Here is a 13,370-nt window from a genome sequence, read left to right as displayed (position 1 = left end):
CTTTTCTCTCATTCACACACGTATTCAGTCTTGCATCTACTGACTTTCATTACTCTTTCCTCTAGCACGCACCTCCACCTCTCCAGACTCCCCTTTACCTGATCATACAGATTTGATATTGATATTTGGTAGCAAATGATCAATAGGGTTGTTGAAAGCTTCAGAAAAAAAATTCTCCTGGTGGAAATGTAGGTAGCTGCAATTAGGTTGCTTTGTGCAAATTAAACACTAAAGTTTTATCAAATTAAAAGGCCTAGCCTTTTTGGCAGTTGAGTTCTGGAAGTTTCTAAAGAGTCGATATAGGCTTTCCAAATTCAGAAGAATTGGGTTTTAATGCATCATGATTTTTTTTTCTATGTCAAAATTCTAATGAAAAAAAAAAAGAGAATGCCTTCTCAACACCACTGTGCATTTAATTATGAGCTATTGTTAATCTCCGTCTCTCTTCCACAGCATGTCTTTTGTCTTGTCTCCTTCCCCTCACCCCCAACCCTGATGGCTGCCCCTCCCTGAGCCTGATTCTGCTGGAGGTTTCTTCCTGTTAAAAGGGAGTTTTTCCTTCCCAATGTCGCCAAAGTACTTGCTCATAGCACGTCGTCTTTTGTGAGTTGTTGGGGTTGTTCTGCATTATTGTAGGGTTTTTACCTTTCAATATTAAACACCAGGAGGCAATTCCTGTTTTGAAATATGGTTTCGATATAAATAAAATAAATTTAATCAAATGTGAAACTGTCTTTGTGTGCTAGCAGATGTTGGGATTGAAAGCACTGATGGCGTGGATAAGATTAGGTAGAAAATGTAGATTTGCATGTGCCATTTGGCAGGATGCTGTGCCACTGCATCCTTAGTGAGAGGCTGAATCATCAATGTGATAATGGGATGCAGTGGGGAAACAGAGATTGGAAATTGCTCTCATGCATTGCAAGCTGTGTCAGGGAAATTAATGTTTTCTTCGTGGACCTTTGAATACAGTATAGCCCTACTAAAAAAGAACAAGAGAACAAGGGTAGTATTGGGCTTTCTCAAACGCTATGACGCTACAACACCAACAGTAGGCGGCAATGCACTAAAACATGCCTAGCTTACCAGGTGGGGGAAAGATAACGAAGAAGAGCTTCTCCTTTCATCCTCTTTGAAAACAGCCAATAGCGTCGTGTCGCCGAGCTGGGCTTACGTGTAGCCATATTTTGTGACCCTCAGCTAGCTCGGTTAAAGATCCAGTCAGCGCTCACCCTGCATCTCCGCCCACCCCAAGTTTGTAGCTCCAAATCATGGCGGCCCTCAAAGCTTTGTGCAGAGCGGAAAATATACTCTTGAAAACCCACCACAGAACCAAAATAAACTTCGCCATCCACCAATTGAGCAAGGTCAGTATAACAACAGCGACGTTACACCTGTTGTAGGAGTGTTGAGATGATGTTGCTGCAAAAAAAGAGACGACAGTAGTAAAATATAATAATTCAACTGTCATTAAAGTATTGGTTACATTTGGAATGAAACTATGAACCAAGCTTCGCGTCGTTTATACTGTTTCAGTTTGCGTTTATGTGTTATTGTGGGCTGACCTCAGCCTGCAGGGCGCACAACCTTGCGGATACGCGCAATACAACACATTTGCCAATCCTTTCAAAAACTGCTGCTAAGATCTAGAAATGCATGAATAAAGCGAATCAGGTTATTTGATCTGACTAAGGTATGTGTAGTTGGATGATCACAAGTGCGCGTAACTCAACACCAAGTAATCATAGATTTAGGTCTAAACACCTGCCACACGTTTTATTCAGTGCGGAAAACTTTCAAAAACATGTTCCAATATTATAGAGTCGTTAAATGTGAAGCTCGTTTTGTTAACTAATAAAAAAGATTATTTGTAACAATGTATTTGTGTGTAATGACAAGAACATTGTGAACTTAAGCTTTCTCTTGAATGCTAGTTAATTATCACCCACACAGTGTGATTGCAGCAATCTGCGTGATAGCTTAGATTTTAACTGCCCTTCATGGTTGAACTTGCGTTTAACTACTGTCTGAGATATGAGAATTTACAAAAGACAGCAGCTCGCATTGGCCTGACACAGGGTTTTAAACACATGATTTTAAACCTGAATCCTCTGCTGACTGTTGGTTTTTGGCTCTTGGCTGTGCGCTATCATAATCTCGCCTGCATTTGTTGCAGGATTTGTTCAGCAGTTAGGTTTACTTTTCCTTTTTTCTACAGAATAAATTGGATTTGAACTGTGCAAGCAGGTCATTAGGTTTTAAGCCTTTATTTTTTTGTGCTTCTATTTAGAATTTACATGTTTGTTTGTTTTGGTGTTGCGGAAACAGCATTTTTTATGAATGCAAATTTGCTGTATTTCATGCTCTTGTGCTTTCTACAGACCTGTGGCTCTTACTTTTCCACATCAAGTCAGAAAAATTCAAAGTTCTACTCGGATCCTGTAGAAGCAGTTAAAGATATCCATAATGGAGCTACCATTCTTGTGGGAGGTAATGTATAGTACTTTCACAAACATGTTGTAACAATGTCAGATAGGACTTCTTGGTTTATGATGATTTTGTTCACCTAACAGTATGTTATGCTTTATATTTACATACACTCACTGGATGCTATGAGGTACACCTTGGTATTACTGTTTCTTATAGCTTCATTTTTCTTCATGGCATAGACTCATCAAGGTGCTGGAAACAAAAACATGCTCCACATCCGTGATGCAAATCTCTCATTCCATCACATCCCAAAAGTGCTCTACTAACTGTGGAGGCTATTTGGTTACAGTGATGAGTACTCATTGTCATGTTCAAGAACGCAGTTATAGGTCATTTGAACTTTGTGACATTGTTTGTTCTCATGCTGGAAGCAGCTATCAGAAGACCTGTGGTCGTAAAGGGGTGGACACAGTCAACAACAATAATATTCCTGTATCTTGTGGCATTTAAATGGTGCACTGTTGGTATACCAAGGGCCCTAAAATGTGACAAGATAATATTTTCCACAATATTATACCACCACCAGCCTGAGCTGTTAATACACAGGATAGATCCATGGTTATCTTTTTTTCTGACTCTACCATCCAATTGTTAGGAGACTCATCAGACTAGAGAATGTTTTTTCAGTCTTCTGTTATCCAGCTTTTGTTGAACCACTGGGCAACCAATGGATATTTTCTTTAAACCCTAGAGATGGTTGTGTGGAACAATACTGGTAGATGGTAGATCAGCCGTTTCTAAATTACTCAGATCAACCTGTCTGGCACCAACAACCATGCATTCAAAATCACTTAAATCACCGTTCTTACCCAGGCTGATTCTTGGTTTGAACTTCAGTGTGTCATCTTAAATGCACTTAGCAGCTGACATTTGATTGGCTGATTAGATATTTGTGTTAATGAGCGGTTGAACGCATGCACGTAAGAAAGTGGCAGGTGAATTCATTAGAATAAATGTAATGTCTAATTTGCAATGAAGTGATTCCAAACTGTCTGTAGAATGCTGGTTGAGTATCATCCACACACTGAGTGCAATCCACTGATCTTATTTATAGTCCTGTTCACAGTGACATTGTTAAATGTTTTCCATTGTGACGCACTTCTGTCTAAGAGAAAAGCAGATGAACCTTCCCTCAGTGCAATATAAGAATATTTCTAAACAAGTCTAGAAATACCTGGACTTGATCCAAGCTGATTGCACTTTGGTTTTTCTGTGTGGTTTGACATAGTTAACAAGATCATTGTTTTTGTATTAGTTTACTGTCCAAATCTGGCATGTCCCTAATCCTTAGATATAAATGTGTATTTAAGACATTTTAAGGTCCTTATATGATCTTAAAATGTCTTAAATATATGTTTGCGAATAAAATTCCTTCACACCATGTAGCTCAACTGTGTCATCAAAGGCCGGGGTATCTTTGGACTTTGATCCAAAGTCCATGAGGAGAGCACTGAATCACAGTTCAAATCACAACCTAATTCTCACATTGCTATGAACGAATTGGCCTAAAATATCTGGTTAACACTTAACCACTTAAGCATACAGCACTTAATTGTAATTTTGTAACTGGTCTTAATCAATTGTTCTCCAGGCTTTCTGAAGGTCTTTTAAAGTTTTCTTTGGACATCGGCTGCTTTTTCATTCGTTTTCATTTCTCTGAGCATTTTCAGAGAAATGTTTTTTATGCTTTAAGCCAATTAACTGGATTAGACATTTCTTATTGTTTCCTAGCAAAATATAAAGAAATTAGCGATGGCAGTAAATGCACAGACATCAGCTGAACAAGTGAAGATAAAACACAAAGTCATAACATTTACTTACAACGTAAATACACTGATACATACTTTTGGCAGTTTTATTTAAAGTAGTGTTTAAATGTGTATCGTTTTTCTTTTCTCACAGTGATTCTTGTTTGCAACGCTTACTTTTTTGTATTCCACCTCAGGCTTTGGATTATGCGGAATTCCGGAGAATCTCATCAACAGTTTACTGAAGACTGGCGTTAAGAGCATCACTGCAGTCAGTAACAATGCAGGGTATGTGTGGAAGTGTACATGATTTGTACAGTGGGGCAAAAAAGTATTTAGTCAGCCACCGATTGTGCAAGTTCCCCCACTTAAAATGATGACAGAGGTCAGTAATTTGCACCAGAGGTACACTTCAACTGAGAGAGACAGAATGTGAAAAAAAAATCCATGAATCCACATGGTAGGATTTGTAAAGAATTTATTCGTAAATTAGGGTGGAAAATAAGTATTTGGTCACCTCAAACAAGGAAAATCTCTGGCTCTCACAGACCTGTAACGTCTTCTGTAAGAAGCTTTTCTGTCCCCCACTCGTTACCTGTATGAATGGCACCTGTTTGAACTCATCATCTGTATAAAAGACACCTGTCCACAGCCTCAAACAGTCAGACTCCAAACTCCGCCATGGCCAAGACCAAAGAGCTTTCGAAGGACACCAGGAAAAGTATTGTAGACCTGCACCAGACTGGGAAGAGTGAATCTACAATAGGCAAGCAGCTTGGTGTGAAAAAATCAACTGTGGGAGCAATCATCAGAAAATGGAAGACATACAAGACCACTGATAATCTCCCTCGATCTGGGGCTCCACGCAAGATCTCATCCCGTGGGGTCAAAATGATCATGAGAACGGTGAGCAAAGATCCCAGAACCACACGGGGGGACCTGGTGAATGACCTGCAGAGAGCTGGGACCAAAGTAACAAAGGTCACCATCAGTAACACACTACAACGGCAGGGAATCAAATCCCGCAGTGCCAGACGTGTTCCGCTGCTGAAGCCAGTGCATGTCCAGGCCCGTCTGAAGTTTGCCAGAGAGCACATGGATGATACAGCAGAGGATTGGGAGAATGTCATGTGGTCAGATGAAACCAAAGTAGAACTTTTTGGTATAAACTCAACTCGTCGTGTTTGGAGGAAGAAGAATACTGAGTTGCATCCCAAGAACACCATACCTACTGTGAAGCATGGGGGTGGAAACATCATGCTATGGGGCTGTTTTTCTGCCAAGGGGACAGGACGACTGATCCGTGTTGAGGACAGAATGAATGGGGCCATGTATCGTGAGATTTTGAGCCAAAACCTCCTTCCATCAGTGAGAACTTTGAAGATGAAACGAGGCTGGGTCTTCCAACATGACAATGATCCAAAACACACCGCCCGGGCAACAAAGGAGTGGCTCCGTAAGAAGCATTTGAAAGTCCTGGAGTGGCCTAGCCAGTCTCCAGACCTCAACCCCATAGAAAATCTGTGGCGGGAGTTGAAAGTCCGTGTTGCTCGGCGACAGCCCCAAAACATCACTGCTCTCGAGAAGATCTGCATGGAGGAATGGGCCAAAATACCAGCTACTGTGTGTGCAAACCTGGTAAAGACCTATAGTAAACGTTTGACCTCTGTTATTGCCAACAAAGGTTATGTTACAAAGTATTGAGTTGTATTTTTGTTATTGACCAAATACTTATTTTCCACCCTGATTTATGAATAAATTCTTTACAAATCCTACCATGTGGATTCATGGATTTTTTTTTCACATTCTGTCTCTCACAGTTGAAGTGTACCTCTGGTGCAAATTACTGACCTCTGTCATCATTTTAGGTGGGGGAACTTGCACAATCGGTGGCTGACTAAATACTTTTTTGCCCCACTGTACGTGCTGTTTTAGAATAGTACCATTCATTGTTGTTGGGTTGTTTTGGTAGAATTAAATAAAAACAAAAACATTAGAATTATTACTTTGGTTTAAATCTTTTAACCAAACCACATCCTTGCATATGAACTTGAACGTTTTGCTTATTGTCTTGAATAGTAGTGTTTCTTTGTCTTGATTTGAGCCTGTGATGGTGTCTAATTGCAGCATTGGCAACCTTATGACTGTAACGCCAGACAGGCAGTGTTGTGCTAGCGAGATGCCCAGAGGCTAGTAGATAAGTCATTGGATAAGGTACAAGGAAGAGGTGTGTGTGGTCAGGTGATCTTGTGTGTGATGTTTGTATTTGGTCTCAGTGCAGATTCAGTGTACACATAACAGTCAGCTGATGACCTTAATTACCTTTATTATACGTTTTGTCCTTTTGTACATTTTGTACAGTAGCAAGAACTAACTGAAGGTTGCGTTCAGTCTTTTAACTCAAATAAAATTCTAATACTGTTGATAGAAAAAAGGAAAAAGAAAATTGCAGCTTTCTTTTGTAATCAAAACCTGGCGTGTCACAATCCAGTAAACATTTAATTGTAGTGCTTATGCAGAAATAGTGAAACTTGAGTAATTCTTACCCTTTTGTGTCTTTGTATTTATGCCACATACAAAACTATTAAAGGGTAAGAATTACATGTGTATGTTTTTGTATGATCATTTTATAATAAAGCCTTCTTGGTGATCATATATCCCAGTCATGGGTGGGAAATCAATTTTCCCAAGGGGCCACATGAGAAACTGGATCTGGGCTGCACCAGGAAGCATATCAAGAGATAAAGTTAATATTGAACAGAATTGAGTTCAGCTTTTATGGTTCGGCCCTGCACAACAGTCCCAGTTTCTCATATTACCCCTTGGGAAAATTAATTATATCAGTGGCAGGCAATCAAGTACTGTAATAAAGACTCCTTTTTTTTTAAAATGACAGTACTGCATAAGTGTGTTTGCTTGTAAAGCAGTGTGAACAAACTATTTTTTGAATGAAAACTAGATTTACTATTTGACAACTAGGCATTGCTAACCTTATTTTGGCAGCAGTGGAAAGAAAGTGTAAGAAGTTAACATGCAGAAATATTGGTTGTGTTGTGTCACTTTATTCTTTAAAGTGATCCCTAATCAAGGATAAATCTTTAATCTTTTGACTTTTGTAGCAATATAGAACACATAAGTGTTTTGTCTCACTGCTTTTGGGTGAGAGGAACGAGACCCTCATATTTCACTTCTCATGAAACTGACACAGCTGGCCCTTTATGCCCTCGATGAGTTGAGAAGGATTCAGCTGTACAAAAGGAGATTATTGGGCTGTTACAGAACCGCCTTCCCTTGCAGCTTTATACGTACTGTGTAATCAGCTGCTTCAGAATTTGACACAAACCAAATAGATTCTGTATAAAAGGCAGTGACACTTGTGCTCAAGATCACTGCTGGAATCTGCTCTCATGAATGAGCACTGAGTATTTGCCTGAAGAGCTTATAGTCCTCAAACATCATTCCATACACACCAGCTTCACACACAAAACATTAACACGAGTTAATAGTGCCAAAACCTTTCTTTAGTGTTTCCATTGTGTGTTGCATCACCAGTGGTTTGTGTGCATGTGAAAGTGCACTTTGCAGTTATCTGTTTTTGCATTCTGATAAGGCATGGCCTTTATATACTTTAAGATAACCCGAGATTAGAGTTACAATTAGAGAACAAAGCAGTGGTAGTTAGAGATTAGAGCAGTGTAAGTGAGTTTTTAGTTGCCTGTGCATTAACATGAAGCACATGTTTAAAGTGTTTTGTGTTGCAAAAATACAGTTTGGACAGATTGAAACTAACTTGATTCGATTGCCATCTGTTTTTCTTGTTTGGTATGAAAGAGCTTTAAAGCCACAAAAAGCCAGTCCTCTCATAGCTGATCAAACAGTTGCTTGAGGGACTCGGCAATTTATGTTTGTCAAAGAAGGCTAGAAAAATGTATTCACAACTGTTGAGTCATGAGGATTTGTCCAGGTATGGTGGTCTAAATACGTGACACCCTATGTGCAGCAGGTGTAAGACACACTTCGGACCAGTGTGAGCTTCACAGCTTCTTTCAAGCACAATTATTCCGTGCGGTTTTGACAGACAATAAACAAAGACATGCTCAGAAAAATCTGACTCAGTGGCAACCCCAGGCTCAGCAGCTGTGTTTGGTCAAATGTACTGTGATTATGGCTGTGAATAGGCCACAGCTGGACTGTGACTGTCTTTGCTTTGTCTTAAGATCAGAAAAGGGAGCCATATCCGTTTCAGCTTGACTGAGTTACAACCTTGAATAACCTCTCTAAGCGTTTACGTTAACAATAAGAAATGGTGGAAATTGCAGGAAGATAGGACGTTGATAGTTTCTTATGAGGAAAAAGAAGCATAGTTGCTAGAAATAAATGAGTATTGACAGAAAAGTGCTTTAATGTCAAATAAAAAATGAAAATGTATTCATTTGAAATATAATAACATGAAATGTAAAATAAAACACAACAAGACACTTGTGTGTACCCTTTAAATCAGCTTATATTTATAAAAAACTGCTTAAGTTAATTTAATAAACAAAACAAAGCTTAGTAAGTTAGTGCTGTGTGTGTTTTCCTTAGAGTGGATAACTTTGGCCTGGGCCTGCTGCTCCAGACTAAGCAGATCAAGAGGATGATCTCCTCATATGTTGGAGAGAATGCAGAATTTGAGCGACAGTATCTGTCAGGGGAGCTGGAAGTGGAACTAACGCCTCAGGTTGGTTTAAAAAAAAAAAAAAAGTCAAGTGACAAGGCTTATACAGTTTTTAACAAACATGCTGTGGACATGTATCTGGATTTCTCTTGTACGCCTCTCATAATCTGTCACTTTTTCCCCCCACAGGGTACTCTTGCAGAGAGAATCAGGGCAGGGGGAGCTGGGGTTCCAGCCTTCTTCACTGCTACTGGCTATGGTACTCTTATCCAAGAGGGTGGCTCTCCTATCAAGTACAACAAAGATGGTAGCATTGCCATTGCCAGTGAAAAGAGAGAGGTGAGAGTGCTGTAATCCCTGTTGTAGTTTTGGAATTAAGTGCTGTAGCTGAACTTCGCGGGTTACATGATAGTAGCCTTGAATTGTCCTCATAATGCACAGATTCCCAAGAGCTCTGGTCTAATCTGTTGTAGTGCACAGCAGCACTGAAATCCAGTTTCTTTATACAGTAAATTACACAGTGAGTTGAATAAATCTCCATTAGGTACTGGCATGCGACACATGTCTTGTGACTGAGGAAAAGAGCCTCGTCAAAATTGATATTTTAAGTGTAAAAAATATTTTGGAGATTTCACACAGGTGGTGTAATGTGTAACCCTGAATAGTAGCCATTGCAGATTTATTTAAATGCCACAGAATCTATAGCATGACAAAGTTTAGACAACTACAAAGACCAAGTCTAAAATTAAAAACAGAACTTTAAAACAGCTCACTGTTTAGTTCATCCTGTAAGTAACTTCTCACCTGGTTGTACACAGGTGAGGGAGTTTGGTGGCAGGCACTACGTCATGGAGAAAGCCATCACTGGAGATTTTGCACTGATCAAAGCTTGGAAAGCTGACAAGGCCGGGAACATTGTTTTCAGGTAATTAATGACATGGATTGTTGTGTTAAAGTTGTGTTAAGTTTGAGATATTTGAACATATGAAACCATAGTGCATTTTAAGCCTTTATTAACTTTGTCAGCTCTTGTTTGCTCTCAGCCTGCAGATCTACTTTGGCGCATACGTCGTCTTTAATTATTCAGACAGAATATTTTTGAACTGCACTGGGATTATCATTCATTACTACTAATATAGCTCTGTTCAATTATATGCATTGATGCTGCAAAAGTTAGAAAAATCTAAATAATGCTCTCAATTTACTCTTGTGTTTAGATATTGTTTTTAGTTATAGCAAAGTTTAGGTTATGCATCGGTCCCTACATGAGTAACATTGAACCAATCCAGTGCATGTCCAAATTGAATGTAGTAAAATTCTTCACCACAAGAGAGCAGTGTCCTCTGGTACTCTGAGTCTAAACAGGATATAACATAATGGACACCACATTGAGAGATTTTGAAATCACTTTCTGGTTTATATATTATATTTGCTGCCACTACATTTTATTCAATATGTATGTCTTGGTTTGTGTTAGGAAAACAGCTAGGAACTTCAACCAGCCCATGTGCAAGGCAGCCAAAACCACAATAGTTGAGGTATGTAACTGCAACATCACAGTCACATGCTTTTTAAAGCATGTGCAAACTTCCTCTTCAAACATTTCCACTAGTGGATTGGATGTGAGTGGAATATACACATAAGTTTTACTTTATTGTTTTACTGCATCCATTGTTTAAGTTTTCATTTTCTAGGCCCACTAGCTGAAAAAGGTAAACTTGTAAATAAGTTGTACAAATCAACCATCAAACACAGTGATGAGTAAACACTGTCCAAATTAAGACTTTCAAACCCTTTTGGGCTATTCACAAATCAACAATAACAAATAAAATAAAATAAAAATAGATAAACAAAAACAACATTTAGAAAAGGAAAAAATTTGATATGGCATAAAATATTTCTGGTTCTCCCTTTCTCACTGTCCCTCTCGCTCACTGTCTTTCTCTGTGTGTGCTGTCAGTGTCAGAGGCACAATTCTTCAACGTGCTATTAATAGTATGCATGTCAGGAGCCTGGTCAGTAAAAACCAGAACTATAAGTTAATGGCAGTATTAACTCTTCACTAGAATCAACTTAGCAGGTTATTAGAAAATAGTTTGAAACTAGCCAAGTGCTCTTGAGGTACAAACGGGGCCGGGAAGAGTTAACCAGTAAGATGAGGGGAGGAGAGTGGGGAGGATAACAGCCAATATGAGCGAGAAGCCAGTTTAGATCAGATGTATTTAATTAAATTCTAAATCAGTTTAAGTGTTATGTAATCACAGTGTTATTAGTTTACAGTATATTGGTTATTTAAAATCTAGTGCTTAGGTCAATAATTTATTTAAAATCTAATGTTGCTGAAGACCACTGAAATAAGTTTCGCCAGCAGAAAATGCTTCATGTTGTGTTGGGTAGAAACAAAACAACTAAAAATGTATAATAGAGGTAAAAGGTTATGTGTGTATGTTTGTGAACTGAAATTGTCCACTTGAACAGGGGATATTCTTAGAGTCCTGGCATTAAAAATAAATGCAGTTTTTAGAGCTATGTGACGAGCATCAGAGTGTGTCCACCTATTTCTGGGTTGTCTGTGACATACGTAGTTTCCCTGTATAATATGGTACGGTCTTCAAGGTGCCCTGAGATGAATTTTGCTGTGAATAAAACTGAAGTGAAATTGAATTCTGTCTGGTTACCCACCTGTCTAGCATTTAACTGTTTAGAAAAATGTTATTGCGTATCTCTTCCCTCCATGTGTATGTGCGTTTGTCTCTTTCTCCGCCTATCTAACACACAGCTTCACACCTCGCATATAGACATGGCTTGCTTCAGAGAGCAGCAGGGAGAAAAACTGTGTGAAAAACCATGAAAAAACTGGCACTTTCTGAAAATAAATTGCTAGAAAAGGGTCTCTCATAAATCTGAGTGCATTTTCAATTATTCCATTGTTGCTGGACCGGAGATTTAATCTGCTGTTGATTAGAAATGTCTGAAAACATAGGGGTACATTTTTATCACTATGGAGCTGTTATGTGTTCTATTTACCATTGCAGACCAAATTTCAGTGACCAGCCAAACCTTTGAGTATTGATAATAAAGAACCCATTTCATTTGAACCATTTACTATCCATTTATGAGTAATGCTGTTCAGAAACACTCTGGCCGTTAAGCTTTCCTGCAACATCTGATGAAAAGCAGCCAACTACCTGCTCCAGGTTGGGAAGGAGTTGGGGAGTGAGGCTAGAGTGGAGCAGGAGATTGACAAGCGGGTTGTGTCTGCAGTAGTGTAGATGTTGTAATGGTTTGTTAAAGTAAAGAGAGAGCTGAGGGCGCAGGCACAGCTGACGTTTTACAGGTTTTACAGGTTTATCTCTGTTTCTGCTGTCACCTGTGGGCATGTGCTGCATGTAGTGACTGAAAGAATAGAATCACAAATATGAAAGGTAGAAATCCAGTGGTAGAGTTAAGATTGTTCATGCATCTCAAGATGTCATGCTTTAGGCATGTTCAATCCAATGCAGAGCCTGGCTTTGGGTGCCCTATTATTCACCCAGAAGAGTAGATGCGGTGACCAAAATCTGGATATATGATGGTAAATGAACTGATGGAATAATGACCTAATATTGTGTAAATATCAGTTAATTCTTGACAATTGGTATAATGCAGTAATTACCGATGTTCAGTTCAACTCAATTCAATTTTATTTATATAAAATTCCGAGCTGAAGCCCCCTGTTGGGCAACAGAAGTACTGCAGATGGGCCGCAGTAATAACAGATATTTAGTTTGAAATTACAAGTATGGTCTTTTCTTATTTATATACATTTTTTTAGTTATATAAAAAGTAGTTGGGTCAAACATTGGCCTTAACACTTTGGATATTACTGGGTAATATTAGCAATGTATAGCAAACAACTTTTATTGTTTGTTTTGGAAAGAAAAATCACTTTCTCTTGTATTTTGATTAGAGTGAAGAGTTTAGATTGAGTGTGACCCATGGGGATTTTCTGGTTTTTAAAGGGTCGCACTCTTGACTTACGGATTGACTGGTATGACTAGTTTACTTATTGAAACATGTTTGTGATGGCCTATTACCACTAAGAAATTTACTACAGCTATTGGATTTAATAATAATTTAAATAATAATAATCACAATGCTAAGATCCAAGTATAATTGGTTGAACCGAATATTGCGACTATCATTTTGAGCCTAGAATCACCCGAGTCATGTATGAAGCTGCTGTTGTTGGCAATTATAGGTCCAGGCTACAATAGAAGTGTTTTCCATAAGATACATTTGTGACATTTTTACCAACCTTTTTGCTTACCTATAGTGATGAGTAGCAGGCATTGGATGAAAGACAGGTTGATCAACGTGAAAAATTGAATGTGGGATTTGGATCACAACATAAGCTTGCAGGATGTACTTCACATTGCAAGATCTGAAAACAGTTATGAACATGAATGGCATCTGCTAATTGTCATGAATTGAGA

General features: G+C 38.7%; 1 protein-coding gene across 1 annotated transcript in view; it reads left to right on the top strand.

Moving 5' to 3' along the window:
• Nucleotides 1-1,166: 1,166 nt before the first annotated feature.
• Nucleotides 1,167-13,370, top strand: part of oxct1a (3-oxoacid CoA transferase 1a) — a 51,768-nt gene continuing 39,564 nt past the window's right edge. Inside the window, exons 1-7 of the mRNA XM_085367380.1 lie at nucleotides 1,167-1,367; nucleotides 2,382-2,490; nucleotides 4,436-4,526; nucleotides 8,823-8,958; nucleotides 9,085-9,234; nucleotides 9,714-9,820; nucleotides 10,373-10,433. Of these exons, the coding sequence (XP_085223506.1) occupies nucleotides 1,272-1,367; nucleotides 2,382-2,490; nucleotides 4,436-4,526; nucleotides 8,823-8,958; nucleotides 9,085-9,234; nucleotides 9,714-9,820; nucleotides 10,373-10,433 (750 nt within the window). The 5' untranslated portion in view covers nucleotides 1,167-1,271. The remainder of the gene's footprint in view (nucleotides 1,368-2,381; nucleotides 2,491-4,435; nucleotides 4,527-8,822; nucleotides 8,959-9,084; nucleotides 9,235-9,713; nucleotides 9,821-10,372; nucleotides 10,434-13,370) is intronic.

Source organism: Diplotaxodon limnothrissa, linkage group LG12, assembly GCF_057381915.1.
Source record: "Diplotaxodon limnothrissa isolate DT_005_m linkage group LG12, D_limnothrissa_male_GT1.1, whole genome shotgun sequence".
Classification (NCBI taxonomy): Eukaryota; Metazoa; Chordata; class Actinopteri; order Cichliformes; family Cichlidae; genus Diplotaxodon; species Diplotaxodon limnothrissa.
Note: the sequence above shows the minus strand (reverse complement) of the source record. Positions and strands in the feature narration are given on the sequence as shown.